The sequence below is a fragment of the Mustela erminea genome, chromosome 14, assembly GCF_009829155.1.
Source record: "Mustela erminea isolate mMusErm1 chromosome 14, mMusErm1.Pri, whole genome shotgun sequence".
NCBI classification, from domain to species: Eukaryota; Metazoa; Chordata; class Mammalia; order Carnivora; family Mustelidae; genus Mustela; species Mustela erminea.
In genome coordinates, this window is record NC_045627.1 from 38,509,107 (window position 1) to 38,530,731 (window position 21,625).

At 34.3% G+C, this 21,625-nt stretch overlaps 1 protein-coding gene across 4 annotated transcripts in view; it reads right to left on the bottom strand.

The window, feature by feature from the left end:
- The window catches only part of MICU1 (mitochondrial calcium uptake 1), a 247,798-nt gene that overhangs the window by 121,579 nt on the left and 104,594 nt on the right, over positions 1–21,625 (bottom strand). For 2 of the 4 annotated variants that reach the window (XM_032313602.1, XM_032313601.1), the window contains exons 5-6: positions 15,697–15,740; positions 7,447–7,458 (exon numbers count right to left, since the gene is read on the bottom strand). In XM_032313602.1, the coding sequence (XP_032169493.1) occupies positions 7,447–7,458; positions 15,697–15,740 (56 nt within the window). The remainder of the gene's footprint in view (positions 1–7,446; positions 7,459–15,696; positions 15,741–21,625) is intronic. The other 2 variants (XM_032313604.1, XM_032313603.1) reach the window with 1 other exon arrangement.

Genomic DNA, 21,625 nt, shown 5'->3' on the forward strand with positions numbered 1-21,625 from the left:
AATAAAAACACCTTACAATGATACTTTAGTTAGTGTGAGTTTTTCCAGGAAAGCATCTCTTCCTCTACTGCCTTACATAGAATATGCCCATGTCTGCAACTCTCAGTCCTCTAAAGGAGAGGAGAAAATATTTCTATTTGTGCAGCTGTATATGAGATCTCTGATGAACTGAGTAGAATGATAGGAAGAAGAGGCCAAAAGAAGGCCAATGTGCTCCATAAAGAAAAAAGCTGAAAACATCTGAACGATAAGATATAGAAGGAAAAAGGACCCTAGAAATGTGAAGGAAAAAAAGGTGTGGGGGGAGCATATCAAAGTCTCTCATTTTTCTCACTTTTCCTAAGTGGAGAAAAGGGAAAGCATATATGCACATATATGTGCATGTGTTTAAGAGAAAAAGCAGAGAATGTTCATGTTGTGCAATAGCTCCTTAAAAATGGGAAAGATGTGGGCGCCTGAGTGGGTTAAGCGTTTGCCTTCGGCTTGGGTCATGATCTCAGGGTCCTGGGATCGAGCCCCATATCGGGCTCTCTGCTCTGCAGGGAGCCTGCTCCCCCACCCCCGCCTGCCTCTCTGCCTACCTGTGATCTCTGCCTGTCAAAAAAATAAATAAAATCTTTAAAAAAAAAAAAAAAAAAGAAAGAAAGATGTTCAAAGAGGATTTTAAAATCAGCCACACTTTTCAGTGTGCCCCGAGCAATGTAATCTTCTAATCCTTTCTTAAAGGTCTACAATGTTCTTCCATGCTTCTAGAGTTGTGGTGGGTCTGGAAGGAGAGGGGAAGGAAGTTACACGTATGGTTTTCAAGGCACCCATTTGTGAAAGAGTGGTTCAGGTGCATTTAAGATTATACACCTATTAATTAACTCAGAGAATTTATAAATGGGTTAAGTATTCATAACTTCAAAGATGTTTCTTAAAAGCAATTCATGACATTAATTGACAACACCAAAAATGCCATAAAACTATCAAATTTGATCTCTCAAATTGTTGAAAGCTAAGAGAAGAATCAAATAAATACATTAAAATTTGGGAGGAAATGAGAGTTACTACAATATGAATTTTTAGATTATTTGGTTTTTATGACAGCTTCTTAGGGGGTCTTTATTAAATCAAAGGCCTGTTTCTACCATAAATAATAATCTCAAACCATCTAGCCATAGTACATAGGGAATCTGTAAAAATGTAGACATTTGAGTTTGATATTGAATAAAATTTTAGAAGTCCCAAAGTGTGGTGAAAATGGAAAATTCAGATTCAAGGAAGGAAAGTGAAGGGAAGGTTTCAGTTATTTTTTCTTACTCCAAAGTCTTATCAATCTTTAATTCTGCGCATTGAGAATGTCAAATAAAATGTTTCTTCACTTACTCTTTTGAATAATGTTTAATAGATGGCTAAATTTTAAGTCACTTTTTCCCCTAAGCAAATATCATTTATACTTCAGGGATGAAATGGGGGCATAGTCCAAGGAAAACACAATCTTCCTTAGCAGATGGGTAATAATGTCCACTTTCTCTACCTCAGAGGTAGTTATTTTATCTTTTGTTATTAATGAACATTTACATAATAGTAATGAACATAGATAATGTATTTTTACTAGGAAAATCTATCATAACGATATGTATTTAATATAAGTAATAAACTCAATGTAAATAATAAACATTAGACAAACTAAAAGGAAGAAATTTCTGTATAAAAGAGTCAAAATAAGTAGAATATATTCCAAATCCACTGTAAGCCACATAATGTGAAATTAATATATTAAAATACAAGTTTAGCCAAAAAATTTATAGTAAAAGTCTAAGAGAAACTTGTTTTCACCTTAAAGTTCCTAAGGTATGATTCTACCAATTCTTCAGTATATGTGCTGAAATGTAAGAGCAGTAGGTGTTTTAAAAAGACTGTAATTGCAGATACCTTCCAGAGCATTATGCTATTTTATTATTGTTATTTTTAAACTATAGTTGACACACAGTGTCATATTACTTCCAGGTGTACAACACCATGATTCAGCAATTCTATATATCATATTTCATGCTTCTTAAAAGTTACATATTAAATTCTAGTCAAGTCACTTGAATCTCTGAAATTAAGGCTGAAATGTAGAAATGCAGATCAACTGATCAGAATAGCATTTCTACTAAGTTTACTGACAAATATTATTCCTTTTAAAGAACAATATGAAAAATATTTCAAAGCAATGTGCTCACTGACTCAAATAAGGGAAATTTAACTGTTTTACTCTTCACTTGTATGAACTAGTCTAAAATCTTATGTTTCAAAATTTAAACCACAACTATAGACTCACTATCTTTAAACATTCAAATTACTGAAGTTAAGTAAAAACAAATAAGGAACCTCATAAGGGTCTTGGTATTGACCTCAACTGCATCATATCCTGATTCTTTTTATTATTTAGGTAAACAGAGACACTTAATTAGAAACTTGAAGCAAATCATATCCTATACATGTATAACTGTTATACCTCTCAATGAGTCTAAAACTGAACTGTTTGGAGCACCTGGGTGGCTCAGTGTGTTAAGGACACAACTCTTGGTTTCGCTCAGGCCATGATCTTGGGGTCGTTGAGACTGAGCCCCACACTGGGCTCACTGCTCAGTGGGAGTCTGCTTCCTCTCTCTCCGCGCCCCCTCCTGCTCATGTGCATGTTGCTCTAAAATAAATAAGTTAAACAAACAAACAAACAAACAAAACTGCACTGTTTTACCAGGATGGTTTTGTGCTAAAGCATCCATGCTCTGGTTTCTGACTAATTGCATAAACTTGTATAACACTGCCAAAGTTGAAGATGCCATCAGGAGCCTTCTTGGGACTGGGAGTTCCCATCATGATTCAAATTCATTAATACTCAATATGCTCAGTGAATCCTAACTTTAACAGGGCTGACCAAAATAGGGCCAATAATTTTGCCTTTTAAGACTCAAGGGGATGAAGCCAAAAAGAAAAATCCTATCTAGGAGTTTAATCCCATTATTTATTCTAGTTTAAAACCCATTTTTCAATTTTGACAAAATTTCAATCAGTTTGAAATAAACTTCCTATCAAATAGTAGTTGGTGGACTATGCCAGCAAAACAGATGCTAATATATCATCTAGAACCTCAAATCATCTCTGGTTTCTAGAAAAACCTGTTAACACAGCTTTACTATTTAAATTAAGATGTCATCCTTTATGAGACTGAGAAAACTGAATTGTTTTAAAATTAACATTTCCCTAGATGATGGATATACATTTCAAAGTCTATCTAAATCCCTTAAGAACTACTTGAGGTTGTACTTCGAAAGCAAGGTAATAATAATAATAATATGTTTCTTCCAGAAAATGCAATTTTGACCTATCATTTCTAAATGACAAAAAATATTTCTGCACAAGGCTGGGGTTGGGGCAGGGAGGGGAAGCATGTTAGAAAATTTGGCAATCTCCCCATGCAATTAATGCTCATACTTCATTATTTAGTTGGTGCATAGATGCCAAAGCCTCGGTAAGATATCCATCTTAAACAATCACATTATTCCCAATCAAACAGAAAATGTTGCACAGTTAAAATGTGTATTCTTCCTTCCCCTTCCCATACTTGAACTTGCAGAAAGGTAGGAGTTGAGGATGTGTCAGATAAAATTAAGAAGTTTCTAATTTAGAGCAGTTTGTTATCTCCTGACTCAAAGTCTGCAACCTTTTCAAAAGTCATAGAGCATTTGAGACAGACAAACAGAAATGACTGTGCAACAAACTGTGGAAGGTGAATGCTTAAGATACCGTAAACCTCACGCTGCCAGAAAGCCATTCTCTTTTCAGTCCCAATTCTAACCACTTTAGCTCTGAGAACAACTCCAAATACCTATCATGCAAATGTTTTCCTAGTTCATTAAAACTAGATGGCTACAGAGAAAATGGACACAATGAAGATGCTTTAAAAAAGAATGGCAGAAGATTTGATTAAAGCAGTGATTAAAAAATTTTAAGTCTCCTGGAATAACACTCACTTCAAGGAAGTGAGACAATATTACCGAACGGATTTATTTCAGTCCTCGGTATCTGATGAGGTGTTAGCAAAACCTTAGAAAAGGAAAACTGTCAACTCTATTATTTCCTACCCTGTTATGCCCACATACTTGCTTCAAAGCAGCAGCGGGTGGGAGAATCTATGTTTTACTGTTATTGATTATTTGCTACCTAAATCTAAGAATTTAATTGTGAACTCTGGCCATTCAAATCAATCAGTACTGAAGAAAAGTGTCGTGGACTCAGCAGCAGTCTTGGTTTCAGTCACATAAGTTATAAAAGGCTTCCCTATTCATGGAAAAACCACTTCAAAAATTTTGAAAAGTCAGTAAATGCAGCATCTACTCTCTCCCATTTGGAAAAAATTATTACAAGAAAAAAATCACTTCATAAAAACTGAGAGTTTCCCTCCAAGGATCACGAACCATTCGACACTGTTCTAATAACTACCATTTCCCAGGACGGCCTTAAGATGAAGAATTTTTACATCACTTTGAACACTTACAGGTATCCCCTGAACACCACTGACCATCAAGGATATATTAAGAATTTAAAAATTAGAGTTTGCATATTTTGTGCTGGGCACTGTGCTAAGCACTTGAATTACATACACCTCTTTAAGCCCTCACTGCAATCCTATGAGATAGATAATACTACTATCTGCACTCCACAGAAGAGAAAACTGAAGTACACAGAAATTAAATAAGTAGTGGTAGCTCACGATGCTATAAAATAGCAGGATAGGTTATAGATTGACTCTAGAACCATTATATGTTATATTGTATCAAATGCAAGAGAATTACTTCCAACTTCTGAAACTGTTAATGGGGGCTGAATATTTTCAAAGCAAAACAAGAGTTCACTATTGTAAAATATTAATCCTGGGGCTTAGCTTGTATCAGCTCAGTTATCTTGAAGAGGCAAGTCTAGTTAGAAATGTAGGTACACAATGTATTTTTATGCCTTGACTTGTTCAAATGTGTATTTTAATCATTTTGAAAATGAGTATCATTTCAAAAATGTAATGGCTCTTTATGCTCTTCTTAATTAATAGTTGTTAGTCTAATCTATAACTGGGAAATCTTTTTATTTAAGTTTGGAATTTTAAAAAATGCATCATGACAAAGACAAAGAGGCAAAGCAAAAGCTATCCTCACACATTCTCTGCAATTAAAGATCATCAGCAGATGTTTAGGCTGAGTTGAGAACCCATTTTTATTGGAACAGGAGAAATAAAATGTTCTGAGTATCTTTCCTTTCTGTAATCTCAGAACATGTTACGTATTTGTGCTAAAATAATAAGACAAAGGAAGTTACCTGGAACCAAGTCCTCCCATGTCAAAGTGTATTTCAAATCTTGTTTCATGATGGAAAAGTGAAACATGAAGGTGTTAGAAATACAATGTGTAGTCATGTTATGCTTTGAAATCAACAATGAGAAATCAAATGGGTTGTTGGCTCCAAGTTCAAACAAAACAATGTAAAATAAAAATATAAGAAGACAAATCAATAGATGTCTGAATATTTGTGGCAACCAAGTAAACTACACTCTCCTTAGGAGCACTTAATGATTATCTATCATTTCTCTTTTTAACTTGAATAATCAAACACATGAATTAAATCAACAGAGTTTAGTAGTGGTGGAACTCAGAGACTGGAAAGAGACATTATGAATACTCCACACAGCAATATAAATATATCACACCATTCATAAGCTGCATCTGAAGAATAGCTCTATGCTACCAGAAAAACAAAATGATTCCAGCCTTTCCACAGGCAATAGGAACTTAGCATGCAAAGGACAAATTCCTGTTAAGGAAGCAAGCAAGAAAGCTCTTTTCTATAAAGTAACTGCTCATTGACTTTTGGAAGCTTAAAGGATTTATGTTAGTGTCACCAAAATGAGTGATATTATGGTGATATAGATAACCAATCCCCTATTACCTAGTCTATTTTTAAAAAGTTTATTATTTTCAATACAAAAAGCTTATTCACAAGATATTCTTAATAAAATAGTAAAACTTGACTTTGAATCCTTACTCAACAAATCATATCACCTTCGAGAGGCAAAATTTAAAGACCAGTGCTCTTCTGTCAACTATGGTGGCTGATTACCCAATGCTGTAGATTCCAAAGACTTCCAAGCACTTAATCAATTCCTACCTCTTTTCTCTTCTCATTCTCTAATAGGGGTATCTATGTGAGGCAAGTCATTTTAAATTTTCAAGCCTTAAGCCATACAACCATCAAAGGAAAGGAAGAGTTTTTAAATGCCTTCTACAAATTGTCCTGCCACAATTACAGAAGCAGAAGCAGCCTTCCTTAAACACAGGTATTAAGTATCTTATCTGATTTACTCTTCTTAGCACTACGCATAGACTGGTTGTACCACAGCTATTCTAAAATGGAATCTCCAGGTTTAGAAACATTGATACTGGGATTATCAATAAGTTATTTTGACATAATCATTCAAGTACTCATTGGTTTGTTTCAGACTGCAGTTAAAGGCAAAAGTTCATCAACTGCACCAACAATAGGACAATTGGTTTGGGGTTTGGTAAGTAGACTACTAAAAATATATCCCATTTTTAAAAAAGGAAGCATAGGAAAAATGTTACATAAAAATAAAGAGCACATTGTGTTATCGTTAATTATATCATTAATTATTTTAAAACCAAAGATATGTTAATTTATTTTAGTTTCTATTTCTATTAAGCAATACAAGAGTAATGTCTTTTTAAAAATAAATATTTTAATAATTTATAAATTATAATTCAAGAGTCTAAGTCTTCAACAATCAATTTAAAAAGTACTTCTTAGGCCAATCCTTGAAATTCTCCTTTGCTAGATTACAATCTATATATTCTCTTTCATTATTTTCTTCATGTATTTGCTTACTTTTCCAAGGGAAAGTTGTTGATTAGCTCACAAAAGCTAAATAATGCAGTCTTTCTAAATGTTCCATTTCCTATGAAGAACATTTTACTGAACGAAGAGCTACTTTATTTGTATTGTATCACTGAAGAAATCTCAAAAGAAAGATTAATTTTCACTTGAAATTACTGTTGCCTCACCATTCTGTTACAGTTTAACTAAGAACATGACATCCAACTAAGACTAGTCAAATGGCCCAATTAACTGAGTATCCCTTATATAACACAGTGGTAACAGTTCCTTGATCTTCCTAACCCATACTGTTAAAACTTCCTTTTAAATCATGCTAGGTATTATATTCTCAAGGACCAGTGCAGTGTTGGAATTGTCATATTAAATATAAAATATGTTGATTTAAAGTGACAGGAACTGAATCATTCTGAAAGGAGCAGGGAAAGACATGAGCATGCACTGAACCTTTGTCCCTGAAGCATTACTATGGATTTTGGAACATTAATTAATTTAAAGCACATGCTGCTGAGTCAGTACCTGCCAGAAATCCTGATCAGAAGATGAGAAAAAGAAAAAAAATGGACATCATTTGATTACATGAACAAAAACTCCAAAAATCAAACATATATATCACAAAGTATTATAACATATAAGGACAAATTTAGATCTGTAATAAAGTCACTGAACACCTAGAAACAGGAAATGAAGAATACATAGAAATGTTTTATATATTATCTGCTAGGTATAATAAAACAAAAACCTCAACATCTCAATTCCTAACTTCCCCCAAATGAAACACACAACAGTAGAAAAACTTCATAATACTATAAAAAGGAAACATACGAATAATAATCTGTTTCTAAAAGAAATGGGAAAGCAACATTTCATTTTCTGTCATGGGAAATAAAAGCATTTCTTTAATTAAGGTTTCCTACTAGGATGTCTCATGGATATAATATTTTTAAACTTCATGACAAATTTATTGATTTACCACCCATAATAAATTACAGGCAACCAAACTCCGATCAATTCAAAGGATTAGTAACTACTCGAAGAGTTCAGAATGACTACTTAGAAACAGGACTCCTGCAAAATTATGTTCACTAAATGAATTACTATTCACATTAGTGATAAAAAGCCAGCCACCATGGAGGATGGCATGTGATTAAGCAGTGTAGGTTAGCTGATTTAGCTGGGCACACCACTCCAAAATATCATCTATCAAATGGGTTTAAATATTTTTTTTTCAACAAATGAATTTCACTGTGAAATAAAATTCAACCCAAACTTACCATACTTCTCAAAACAAGCTTAGCAGAGTGATAAAAGTTCTTGACTGAGAAATATGTGCTATTAGCAACTTACAAACTTAAGGCTGGCATTGATGTGACAGAGGCCCAGAGGATTTTACAACACAAGGGTGAGATGAATCACTGTGAACAAATGACAGCTCACTCAGATATGAGAAAACAAACCACAGATCTCTCTTTAGCTCATGGACTAGCTATTTAATCCCAGCCAACTGCTCCTTATAGAGAGCTCAAGGAGATTTTTATAGCTGATTTAACTAGCATGGAGAGAGCAATTAGGCAGAGGAGATGTTATTCTGTAGCATTTCATATAAACCAAGAGGATAATATGTATGACAGCAGTAAACTCCTTTTATAAACTGAGTAAAGGGCTCGAAGTCATGGAAAGTAGCTATAATTTGTAAAGCCATATACTTTACCATATTGTCCTGATTCTACTGAGAAGATAACTGATACTAGAGGTTAAATGGTCTCTTATCCAAGATTACCTATCAAGTACGTGGCAGAGCCCATTTATGAATACAGAACTGTCATATCCAAAGTCACACTCTTTTCATCCTGTGCTATTACATACTAAGAAGTACAGCAATCCATAATGTTGTATTTTTCATACTCAAGTTCAACATATTTACAACATCTACTAATTCACACATCTGTCAAATACTTAGATGCTCAAAATGGAAATCCTTTGGAAAATATTTGAGACACCAAAGCCAGATTTTCTTAGGGCTGTAGTGTGTTAAAAAAGAATTATATTTACTAATTTGTAAGAGAAAAAATTGAGAAGATGGTTTAAAAATAATTTAGAGAACTATGGATGAGAAAGAAGAAAGATGAGCAAACAGACTAAAAGGAAAACAGAAAACTGCAACAGGTGTCCAAGGATTTCTTGAAATGCTGAAACAGAAATGTTGAGTTCCTTGGTAATGCAATTACATTCTAAACTTTTGCTTGTTTAAAGACTCACTACAGTAAGTGGCCCTATTCAAATGATGTTACATCCAACATACAACCAATCAATATTTGAAAGTATAGTTTGTAACAGGAACATTATTTTTTCTAATATCTTGATGACAGTGAGACAGGATCCAATTTTTCAGATATAGATGACAGTGCACACTTTAAGAGACTGTTTCAATAAAAAGGAAAGACAAGCATTTTTCAAAATGTCCTGTGGTGTTTGTGGTGTAAAAGAAAATAATGGAGCAAATAAAAATGAAGTTGAAATTCTGATTCTTAAATTTAAGTATTAAATTTTATATATTCCTTATATTTTCTTTCTTTAAAACACTATGTGGTTTCTCAGGTTAATAGGGGTTTCTAGTTGTACTTCACTAAAGCAGAAAAAATTAACTTCAACATGCTTATCAAAAAGAAAGTGAAATACCAAGGAGTTTTCTTTTGCACAAATAGCACTAAGGTATTAAAATGACTATTCAACAAGAGAAATTCTTATTTACAAATAGATCATATAGACAAATTGCTTAGATATACAAGTAAGATATCACAGTACTTAAGACAGTGAACTCTGAAGCCAGACTACAAATCTGGAATCATACCTCTACTATCTACTAGCTTACACAAAAAAATTCAAGTTACTTAATTATGTAGTTTCTTATTTGTAAAATAATGATAAAAGTAGTAATCTATCTGAAAGAGTGGCTGTGTGGATTAAATGAGTTATATGTAAGCACTTAAAACAGTGTGTAGGAGTACCTGGCTGACTCAGTATAGAACATGAGAATCTTGATCTTGGGGGTCATGAGTTCAAGCCCCACATTGCACATGGAGCCAAAACAAAAAAAAAGAGTGTAGCAGGTGATAAACCCTCAGAAAGCTTCAACTATTCTTCTTCATAGTTATTATTAGTAATAATTCCTGAAGGGGCAAATAGAGTCAAGTATTTTTCATTTAGAGAGTTTACTTTAAATTGTAAAAATAAACAACTGACAACCAATGAGTGAATATGTTAATGTGGTTTTTAAAATGGGCTAAATCTTTAGCTTTAAAATAAATACATGAATATGAAATTCACATGGAGAACGTCAAGATTCCAGGAATTACAGGTTCTCTGCTATATGAAAGTTGCTTTATACCACTTCTCTTTTATGAAAGACCTATGCTGATACGTGTTTTTGCTAGCTGAGAAAAATCCGAAGAAGATTTTTACTTTTATGAAAATGATAATAGTTCCTTTGCTTTATGCTGTTTCAGCTTAATGAAAACTTCCATAGAAATGCTCTACTTTTAGACAGTGGGGGAAACCTATGCATTCTCTTAGAATCTGCTATACTTTTTTTTAAAACAAGAATTTCCCTACTATAAAAGAAAGACAACAGAGGTGATATACTCTATTGTGAAGATGGAATTGGTAGTGCAAATAAAAACAGAAACATGGTGGAAAAAAATACAGTTCTGTCTATATATTTGTATTTATTAATAGAAAAACATTAACAAATACATGAATTCAACAAGAATTTAGACTTAACTAGTTTCATCTTTGGAAACTGAAAGCGAGAAAGGAAGATGTGCCTAGGGTACAATGCAGAACTCATAACATCATAACCTGCTATATAAATGTAAGCAGAATTAGAACAGTTCAAATAAATGTGAAGATTCATCAACCTCTTGTCCCAAGGAAATTTCAGTCCCTCCCCTTTCCTAATTTACATTTCCTTGATCTACAATACATTTCACATTACTATGCATGTCAAGAAGTAATATATTTGCCCTTATTCTATACTAAGATCTTATCTATGATATGAAGTAAATAAACAACTTAAGTAAAACATTAAGAGTATTATTTTATAAGGAAAAATATGCTCACATTCCCCTTAGGGGACTATCATTTTAAAGTTCATTTATCAATATTTTTTAAAGAACTTTTACCTGGTAAGCAATTAAAGCATTTGGTCATATTAAAACTTTGATGTTTAACTATGGCTCCCATCCTTTTTTTTTTCTGCTGGTAACTTTTTCTGTTATAAACACTGTAATCAGTACTTCCCTTTCTAGGCTTTGACCATAATTTCATCTCTTTCACCTGAATGTGGACAATGTCATTTTTAAAAAATAACGTCATTTTAATTTGATGTAAAACCTTTTTCTGTTCCATGTATACAAATATTCTTGTAGATATCATAAAAGAGAGAGGAATGAAACACACATTAACTCTTTCTTCCACACTGGAGAGCTTCTAAAGGTACTGTAAATACGAGTAACGAAAAATGCAGACTAGAGGCAAGCTTTCTGACATGTTCAGGGAGTGGTTGGGGGAAAAGGGAATTTGATAGAGAAGGAAGCATTACAAAATCTATCTCTGAAAAAGAAATACATGGTAAAATGTTAACATTCAACAATTTAGTTTCAATGGGCAATTCATTGTTACTTGACAAAGAGTATGAGCTTTATAAAATTTTTAGAGGAGAGAAGTCAGAACTCTGGAATACAGGTACTAGTTGCTTAAGAAACAATTTTACCTCGACTATGTAGTTTTCTGCTGTAACTTAAAAAAAAAATGGTGGTGTCTTGTCTAGAGAGTGCTGTCTATTACATACAACAGGAACAGAAAATCCAAAACAATTTCTATCTTTGATATGCTAAGGAAAAAAAGGGAGGGCTAAGAAAAACAGGAAAATAAAGGGTATAACAACTTGAGATAAGCCACACCAATAAAAAATGCAACTAAATCATTAAATTAAAGAAATATTTGATGATTATGTATTATAAAGACTCCACTTACAAATGATGCTTTATTTTATAGACCAGTTATTATGTTATTAAAAAATTAAACCCAGAAAAAAATATAGTTTTCATTAAAGAAATAACCTAAACTTCATGAAGTAACTGTATTAACAAATCATAGAATGCACAGACATTACAAGGGGAGGGTGATTTTTTTTTAAAAAGATCTATGATATATGACACTAAAACAAAAGCCAGACTGTATTTTCTATTACCATCTGTATAATAGTGCTAGTACTCTATAGTGATAGTCAAATACCCTTTAAGAGAAAATCTGAACTTTCAAGCTTTGAGGTTTTTGAACTTTCAAAACCTAGTCCGAATGTCTTTTAAAGTATCACCAATCTACAAAGCATTTTCTTAAAATGAAGGGACACTATAGCCTCTTTAAACAAGGCCTGTGTTAGTAGATAGTTTTGAAATGCATAAATGATGCAAGTGCCAATAATAACATATTTTATGACTTTTCTACAAAGGAAACTGCTACTGAGAGTAAAGAATTAGTGTGCATTAACATAGGTAGTGATGGGCTCTGAAAAAAGATCCTCTCCCGAATTCAAAAGCTGCTTCATCAAATCCAGTTTCACCATCAGCTGAAACAGGAATGTTTCATTTTACTTAAGGGCATTTTCTAGTCAAACAAAAGAAGAGAAAAGATGAGAGGCACTGAAACAAGAAATAACTGTCCAATTATTTCTCAGTATCAGTTGGGCCTTCTACTTTGCATTTAGAGGTTATATGAAATTCAAATACAAATGAGAAAACTGCAAAATGATACTATTTCTACATGTAGATACATTTCTACATTTGTTCTTACTTTCAACGACAACAAGGTTAAACTGCAATTCAATTAAAAGATAATAAAATAAGGCAGTGTTACTTACTGGTCAAATGATGCACTTTATTAAATGGTGTGTTAAAACAATGGGAGGTGATAAGAAGCCGGGAATAAATCTTTAAGTAGTTCATAACTAGTTTATCTTTCAAGTTAAAAACAAGAGAGAGAAAATGACCCATTTAAAAATCAAAGCAAGCTTAAAAGGAAGTTCTTCTAGGGTATTAGCTTTGGACTAAATTTCTGGGCATTCTGCATAAAATTTATTATAATTACTACACAAATCTGTTTTTTCAAGAGGAAACTCTCTTAGGATTTATATACTCTGGAAGCTGCTACTTAAGAATTAAGATATTCTTAAAGAAAAAAAGAATTAAGATATTCTGACTAAGACAATGAGAGATATGAAGATCTAAAGGAAAATAATAAGATCGACAGTGGAATAAGCACTGATCCTTATCACAAATATCACAGATAGAGGGCAAAAATCCCTGGAAAAACTTCTAAACTGATTCAACCCTAAATGAATGTTGTATCCCTCATTATACAAGGTTTAAAAATAGCAGAGAAACTATTCTCTTAAAATTCATAAGAAATAAAAGCCTATTTATAAAGACGTAAACTAGAGATGAACTCAATTTAAAAACCCTACTTTAGAAACATAACCTTCAGGATCTATTTGATGGAAATTAATACAGTATTTAAATGAAGTACCTGGCAAAGGGATTAAATATGCATATTATAACAGGGATGAAAGGAAAATCCATGCGCTCTCTGCTAGGGGAGAAGCCGGCTCAGTTCTATACTACCCCTATGCGAGTCTGCCATTCCTCTACTCTCTTGCAGAACCTGTTCCCCTGGTACCATAAAGTCAACTTTCATTTGCCTGAATTTCATACAAGTCATACTTTCAAACATTATACGCTGAGATCCCTAAATCCTGTTTTCCTACTCCCATTTCAAAATTTTATACTTCAGAGCCCAAACATCTGCACTACAATCTGTCACAAAGTCTGCCTTCCAAAGAAGTACTGCCGTTTTGGTCTCTACAGCAAGGCGGGCACTCAAATGTTTATAATGCTTTATCGCAGTTTACTTCTGTTATTTTATAAAAATAAATGGAAAAAAGTAGAAATCAGAAAAATGTACAGGACACTAATGGGAGGAAATATAGAGCTCATAAATTGAATATGACTGAAACAAAAGCAGAGCTCAGTGGTCATGCCCAAAGCTGCAGCTTTTTAGCCTCAAGTGCACAGTTACAGGCTGAAATGAAAAATTTAATTGACATTTATGAAACATGAGTGACCACCAGGGATTTTACATTTGGGAGACCTCTAGGAATGGAAATTCCCCTGTAACATGTAAATTTGCTGTTCAACTTACATGTATTCAACTTCTTTCCGTGTTTTTAGGTTTATATACATATACATATGATGGAAGACAAAAATCTCATACCACTCCGAATTCCTCCAGTCACCAAAAACTGTCATTTGTTAGACTGATCTTGCTAGAACATATTGCTGACTTAATGAGTCATATCTCCCAAGACTATGTGATTGATTAGTTGATTTTTCCAAGTTGTCAAATGCTTATTGGTGCCCTCCTGTAAGGCAGACATATGCTGGACCCTGAGTGACACACAGACAGATAAAAACAGGGGCCTGATTTGCCAGAGATTCTGAAATCAGACCCTGACGTCAGTGCCTGGTGTAAACCTTCACATGGATATGGTACTTGATTATACATGAGGCAGGGACACCAAGAATCAAAGATGTGGCTCCCCCAAAGCAGAGCCAGCTCTGAACCTGTCTCCTAATATTCTAGTTCAATGCTCTTTTCGAACATTTTTTCTTTTAGAATATGTGAGTTTAAAAAGAGGATACCCAGCTGGAGACAATGGGCCATATGAATGGGAAAGGAAATTGTTAGGCTGGAAGGCTTGACTGAGATCTCTCAACTCTTAAGATGGCCACTCATTCTTTCCACCTGTGCAAAAGTTCTTAGCATTTGTATCTTCACCTTACCAGTACATACAGTTTAATGTAACGATGCAGGATCGACATATTCCTGCAAGATCAGTTTCTACTAACCCTGACCTCCACCCATTTAGACCCTCTTTTGAGATCCTGCCTTTTCCAGCCACTGCATGATTTTCCTTCTGATTTCCTTCTCTTTAAGCTTTGTAGAGCCATCCTGGGCTCTCTCTTCTTTCTGATGTGCTTTCTTCCTCCTCTTTAAAATTGACCTTTTACTTTTCTTTCTGACCCTGTGCAATACTTTCTTTTTCTTTTTGTAGAACTCAGCCTGAAAGGGAAAAACATGTTTAACTGACTGCTTTAAGACAATAAAATTGAAAGTTTCATTTTCTATACTTAAGAACAATTTATTATGTGATTTATTTGTGCATAAAATAAGAATTGAAAGTATAATGCAAATGTATGTGCAAATTGGGGTGGCCTTCATAATTATTACAAAAGCACTACTAAAAACTTATATAATTTTCTAGTGAGGATTACTGCTATATAGTGTCAAAGTTTGAGGAAGATCAAATAAGTATTTTTATAAGAAATGCAAATGTAATACTGGGGGGGTTTGTTAAACTTTATGATGGCAATTGAATTAAAATGCAAATGTCAACATATACTGAATTAGACCTCACTATATACAGCAAGTACCCACGAGTGTTACCTTGTATGGAAAAATGTAGAAAAACCTTCCGCTTGATTTTTTCTGTAGAAGCATCTGAAGGCACTTATAGGCCTTCCAACTTAAGAAACACGCTCTTTTTATAAGATAAACAGGCATTCAGAAATTTCTCACAAATAATTTTAGAGGAACTTAAAAATCTTCTTAGTAAACAACAGGATATATATATTAGTGTCATAGTTCGCTCACCTTTCCATCAAAGCGTTTTATTGTATATTGATCAAGACCCAAATCTGTAAAAGAGAAAAAACCATTAGTCAATGATCCTAACTCAAATAAAACATGAAATGACAGCTTTCTGTCATTTCCAATCATTCAATTAAATAGACTAAATGGTTTAGCCACAACAATATTCAAAGGCTATGGGAATGAAAAATTTTTCCACTTTGGGATTCAAAGTGTCAGTGAGAAAAGATCTAATCTTCATTTTACATATGAGAAAGTGAGGCTCTGAGAAGATAAAGAGGATAAAAATTCATGACTAGAACGTTGGACTCTTTCACGGGTGGGTTGTTTTCATTATATCAATATGTTATATCACCTTTAAATAAAGTGAAAAATATTGGTTTTATCTGAATGCATAATAATTTTTTTTGGTATTGATTTAAAATGAGAACAGTTTAATATCAAATTTTGCAATATACCTAAACAGATACAAATAGACCACCTTAATATTATCTTTTAAAGTAAGGTTAAGTAACAAATATTTTCTCTGGGAATACTTAGCATCTAATTCTAAGCACTGTGAAAGATACAAGTAATTAACTATCCTTGAGGGCAGGGATTATTTGTCTTTGACTACTGCTTTCTCCCAGCCCTTGGCATAGCGCTTGATCAATAAATACTTATAAGTTAATGAGTCAGATATAATCCCTGCCCTGAAGAGTCACAATTTAGTTAGAAAGACATACGCATATAATAATTAACACTACAAGGGAACATATAACTAGTTCAATGAAGCAGTGCTGTGGGAGTTTTTAGAATGGAGAAATCAGTTCATAATTACACTTGCGTTTCTTCCATAATTACCCAGTTCTTTTCTTTTGGTTCTCATTGTATTCATGCTAGTTTAGGCCCTTATCTTATTATGTCCACAGTATTACAATGATCAGATTATCACTGTTCCCAGAAGAAGCTTTCCGCATTTCTGCTTCTACACATTTGGTTAGATACTTTCCTTATCTAAAATGTGTTTCGGGGCACCTAGGTGGCTCAGTGGGTTAGGCCTCTGCCTTCGGCTCAAGTCATGATCCCAGGGACCTGGGATGGAGCCCCGCATCGGGCTCTCTGCTCATTGGGGAGCCTGCTTCCCCCCCTTTCTCTGCCAGCTACTCTACCTACTTGTGATCTCTCTCTTTGTCAAATAAATAAATAAAATCTTAAAATGTGTTTCACTTCTAGAAGCCTGCCCTGAACAAAATAAACCACTGACTGTAAAACAAAGAAGTAAATCAGGAAATAAATTAAAAAAAAAAACAAAGCACCCCACAAATCTAATTTGAAACCTCACATATATTCAAGAAAAGAGCACTGCCATAAAGGCAGAACACACTTCTATGACAAAAGAACAGAGAACAAGAGAGAGTTGTAGACAACTAAGGTTGTGTTTAGTTTAGGTTTTATTTTTTTTTAAGTTTTATTTATTTAAGTAATCTCTGCACCCAACGTGGGGCTCGAATTCACAACCCTAGATCAAGAGTCACGTGCTCCTCTGACTGAGCCCACCAGGTGCCCCATCTCATCCCATTTTTTTTTTCATTACTGTCAAAAGGTTAGGATAAGGTTTCCTCCCAGGACCATGGCCAATCAGACCACAGAATGGAAAATAGAAAATGTAAAAGAGAATTATAGAAAAACAGAGACTTTAAATACTATAGGTCTAATATCATATAAAACCTTTTCTCATTCAGAAACCAGAAGGAAATTTTTTAAAAAAAGAAAAAGAACATGGAGGAAATAATCCAAAAATATTAGTAGAAAATTTCTCAGAGCTGAAGAGTAACACAAGCTAGGGCGCCTAGGTGGCGCAGTGGGTTAAGCCTCTGCCTTCGGCTCAGGTCATGATCCCAGGACCCTGGGATCAAGTCCCACATTGGGCTCTCTGCTCAGTGGGGAGTCAGCTTCCCCCTCTCTCTGCCTGCCTCTCTGCCTACTTGTGATCTCTCTCTCTGTCAAATAAATAAATAAAATCTTAAAAAAAAAAAAAAAGAGTAACACAAGCTAGGGCTTACTAGGGCTTACCAAGTCTTCTAATAAGCAAAATAAACAAAAACTATGTACAATTCAGTATATGCTTATGGAATTTCAGAATACCCCAAATAAGAAAATCCTAACACTTTCCAGAAAAAACCTTGGCCCTCTATAAAAGAATGAGAATTAGACTAGAATCAGGTATCTCATGAGTAAACTTGGTACATCAACTAAGGGAAATAATGCTTACTAATAATTAGAGTGGCACTGTCCAAAAGAAATATAATGTGAGCAACAAATGTGAGCCACACGTACAATTTAAAATTTTTTAACAGTTAACGATCTTAATTATTCTTTTTTAAAAAAAATTTTATTTATTTATTTGACAGAGAGAAGTCACAAGTAGGCAGAGAGTCAGGCAGAGAGAAAGGGAGAAGCAGGCTCCCTGCTGAGCAGAGAGCAGGCCTCGATCCCAGAACCCTGAGATCATGACCTGAGCCAAAGGCAGTGGCTTAACCCATTGAGCTACCCAAGCGCCCACCAATCTTAATTATTCTTAAAATAATCAAAAGAAACCAAAGAAACCAGGAAAATCAATTTTAATATATTTACTTTAACAAAATACATTCAAAGTTGCATCATTCCAACATGTAATCAATATAAAAATTATTGAGACATTTTACCTTTTTCATACTAAGTTTTCAAAATCTGGTGTGCATTTTACAATTTTTGCACATTTTAATTCAACAGCTGCATTTCAAATTACTAGAGTAACACTTAAAAGAACTAAAAAGTTAACTTAAAACTTAAAAAGTGATTGTTTATGTGACATAGAATCGGAGGACGGCAAAGATGGAACAGATTTGTGTTTTCGCTGAATGCTCTTTGTTATAGTTTGGAAAATATTATACCATGTACATTCACATTTTTGGTATCCATGTAAGGTTTGGTATAGCATGTAAGGACAGCTTGGCACACACTGAGAATTCCTGCCGTTTACAAGCAAATACATAAAGTAGGCCAAGAGATTAATACTTTTAAAATGAAAAAAATGATTATTTCATCTTCTTATATTTAGATTTCTTTACCTAATGTCGCAGATGGTCAGATTAGATCAGTTCTTAACATGACTGGGTTGGATGGAGTATGGGAAATGTGGATGGATGAAATAATTCAAGTTATTCTTACTCACTACTCCTCTAGAGATTCTATTAGGTCCAATTACTGGGAGGAAGGAGAGTATGGAGAAGGAAGTGGGGGAAACACAGCCTGTGTAGGATGAAAATGATACTTGAGTGACTCCGCTATAACACTGTTCCCTTCCATTTCTCCATTTTCACTCTTTCTGTCCCAGCTTAAACACTGGACATTACACTGTTTTCCTTTTTTTTTTTTTTTTAAAGATTTTATTTATTTGAGAGAGAGACAGGGAGAGAGCATGAGTGAGGAGAAGGGCAGAGAGAGAAGCAGACTCCCCATGGAGCTGGGAGCCCGATGCGGGACTCGATCCCGGGACTCCAGGATCATGATCTGAGCCGAAGGCAGTTGTCCAACCAACTGAGCCACACAGGCGTCCCTACACTGTTTTCCTTAAGGTGCTTCCTGTGACTCTTAAACTTTTATCCAACGAAATTTCAAAGTCATTAAATGATCCTAGTGTGATGTAAACACTATCTTACTGTTGTTTATAATGAGAAAGCTAAAGCTCAGAAAGATTAAATGAATGTTTTCTGATTTTGTCTAAAAACTTTTTAATTGTGGCTATTGCCACTCTTTCTGAATCCACAACAAAAATAGGATAAATGTGCAGAAATAGTGTAAGAATACTCTCAGTAGGGTGCCTTTGTGGCTCAATTGGTTAAGCATCTGCCTTCAGCTCAGGTCATGATCCCAGGGTCCTGGGATGAAGCACGAGACCTGTACAGGGCTCACTGCTTGGCAGGGAGACTGCTTCCCCCTCTTTTCAATCCCGCCAACCCCACCACTTGTCCTCACTCACTATAAAGAAAGAAAAAAAGAAAACTCAAAGTTTAAGCCTCAGAATGAACAATTTAAGACTTGTTTTATTTTCTTAATGTTTTTAATTTAAATTCAACTAATTTATTTTTTCAAACATTTTATTTATTTATATGACAGAAATCACAAGTAGACAGAGAGGCAGGCAGAGAGAGGGGGAAGCAGGCTCCCTGCTGAGCAGAGAGCCCGATGTGGGGCTCAATCCTAGAACCCTGGAATCATGACCTGAGCCTAAGGCAGAGGCTTTAACCCACTGAGCCACTCAGGCGCCCCAATTCAACTAATTTATATGTGCTAATAGTTTCAGAGGTAGAGGTCAGTGAGTCATCAGTGTTATATAATATCCAGAGCTCATAATATCATGTGCCGTCCTTAATGTCCACCCCCCTCTCTTCCAGCAACTCTGTCTTTTCCCTATGATTAAGAGCCTCATGGTTTGTCTCTCTCTGATTTCATCTTGTTTTAACTTTTCCTCTCTTCCCCTATGATCCTGTTTTGTTTCTTAAATTCCATGTACTAGTGGGATCATATGGTAATTGTCTTTCTCTGATTGACTTATTTTGCATACATAATACCCTCTAGTTTGACCATCCATGTCACTGCAAATGGTAAAATTTCATTTTTTTGATGGCTTAGTATTCCATTTTTTAAAAAGATTTTATTTATTTATTTAATTTTTTATTTGACAGAGAGAGGGAGAGAGAGAGAACAAGAACAAGCAGGGGAGCAGCAGCAGGGAGAGGAAGAGGGAGAGGGAAAGGCAGGCTCCCGCAGAGCAGAGAGCCCAGTGTGAGGCCTGATCCCAGGACCCTGGGAACAAAAGTGACCTGAGCCACCCAGATGCCCCTGAGTAGTATTCCATTGTGAGTGTGTGTGTACCACATCTTTATCCATTCATCTGTTGATGGTAAAAGACTTGTTTTAAAGAAGATAGCAACTCTTTTGTCAAAAGACAAAAGTGAAACTGAATCAAATAGATAATTTCAAGCTCCATAAATTAGATCAGAAACTCTCAATAATTATAGTTAAGAAGTCTCAGCTATTTCTCAATAATTATAGTTAAGAAGTCTCAGCTATTTCTCAAAAATTTAGAGATTCATTTTTAATACCTAAAATTATCCTAAAAATTTATTTAAATGATTATGTTTTTCAGTAATACAAGCTAATGTAGGACAGAAAAAGAAAGGCATAGCTCTAATTAATCAGATGTGACATACTGTACTGTATTCACTTGGTTTTATCTTCTGTCTTAATAATCACTGTAATAAGTTACCATTTATTGAGCATTTTTATAGGTATCATACTTTCCATTATCATTTAATTTTCATAACCCTACAAAATTAGTTGCTATTATATCAATTTTACAAATGAGAATATTAAGATTTAAAGATATTAAATAACTTGCCCAAGATCACACCTACATTTATTTCTTCTAATCATCTTCATTCATTCTTATTAACTCCTTCTTAAATTCCTTTGGTAGCTGTTCTGTCTGTCCCCTAAATATACGTATGTTTTAGAATTTCCTCCTTAGACACCATCTCTTCTCAACTTTGTTTTGAGCAATTTCATTACAGATTAAAGACGCCTACTAAACCCAAAACAATGTACATTAAAAAAAAAAAAATCAAACTGCTAAAACCAAAGGCAAAGGAAAAAAAAATCTCTGTTAACAGCCAGTTTAAAGTGTTGAAAGAATTTCAACTCAGAATTCTTTAGTCAAAATACTCTTGGGGCGCCTGGGTGGCTCAGTGGATTAAGCCGCTGCCTTCGGCTTGGGTCATAATCTCAGGGTCCTGGGATCGAGCCCTGCATCGGGCTCTCTGCTCAGCAGGGAGACTGCTTCCTCCTCTCTCTGCCTGCCTCTCTGCCTGCTTGTGATCTCTCTGTCAAATAAATAAATAAAATCTTA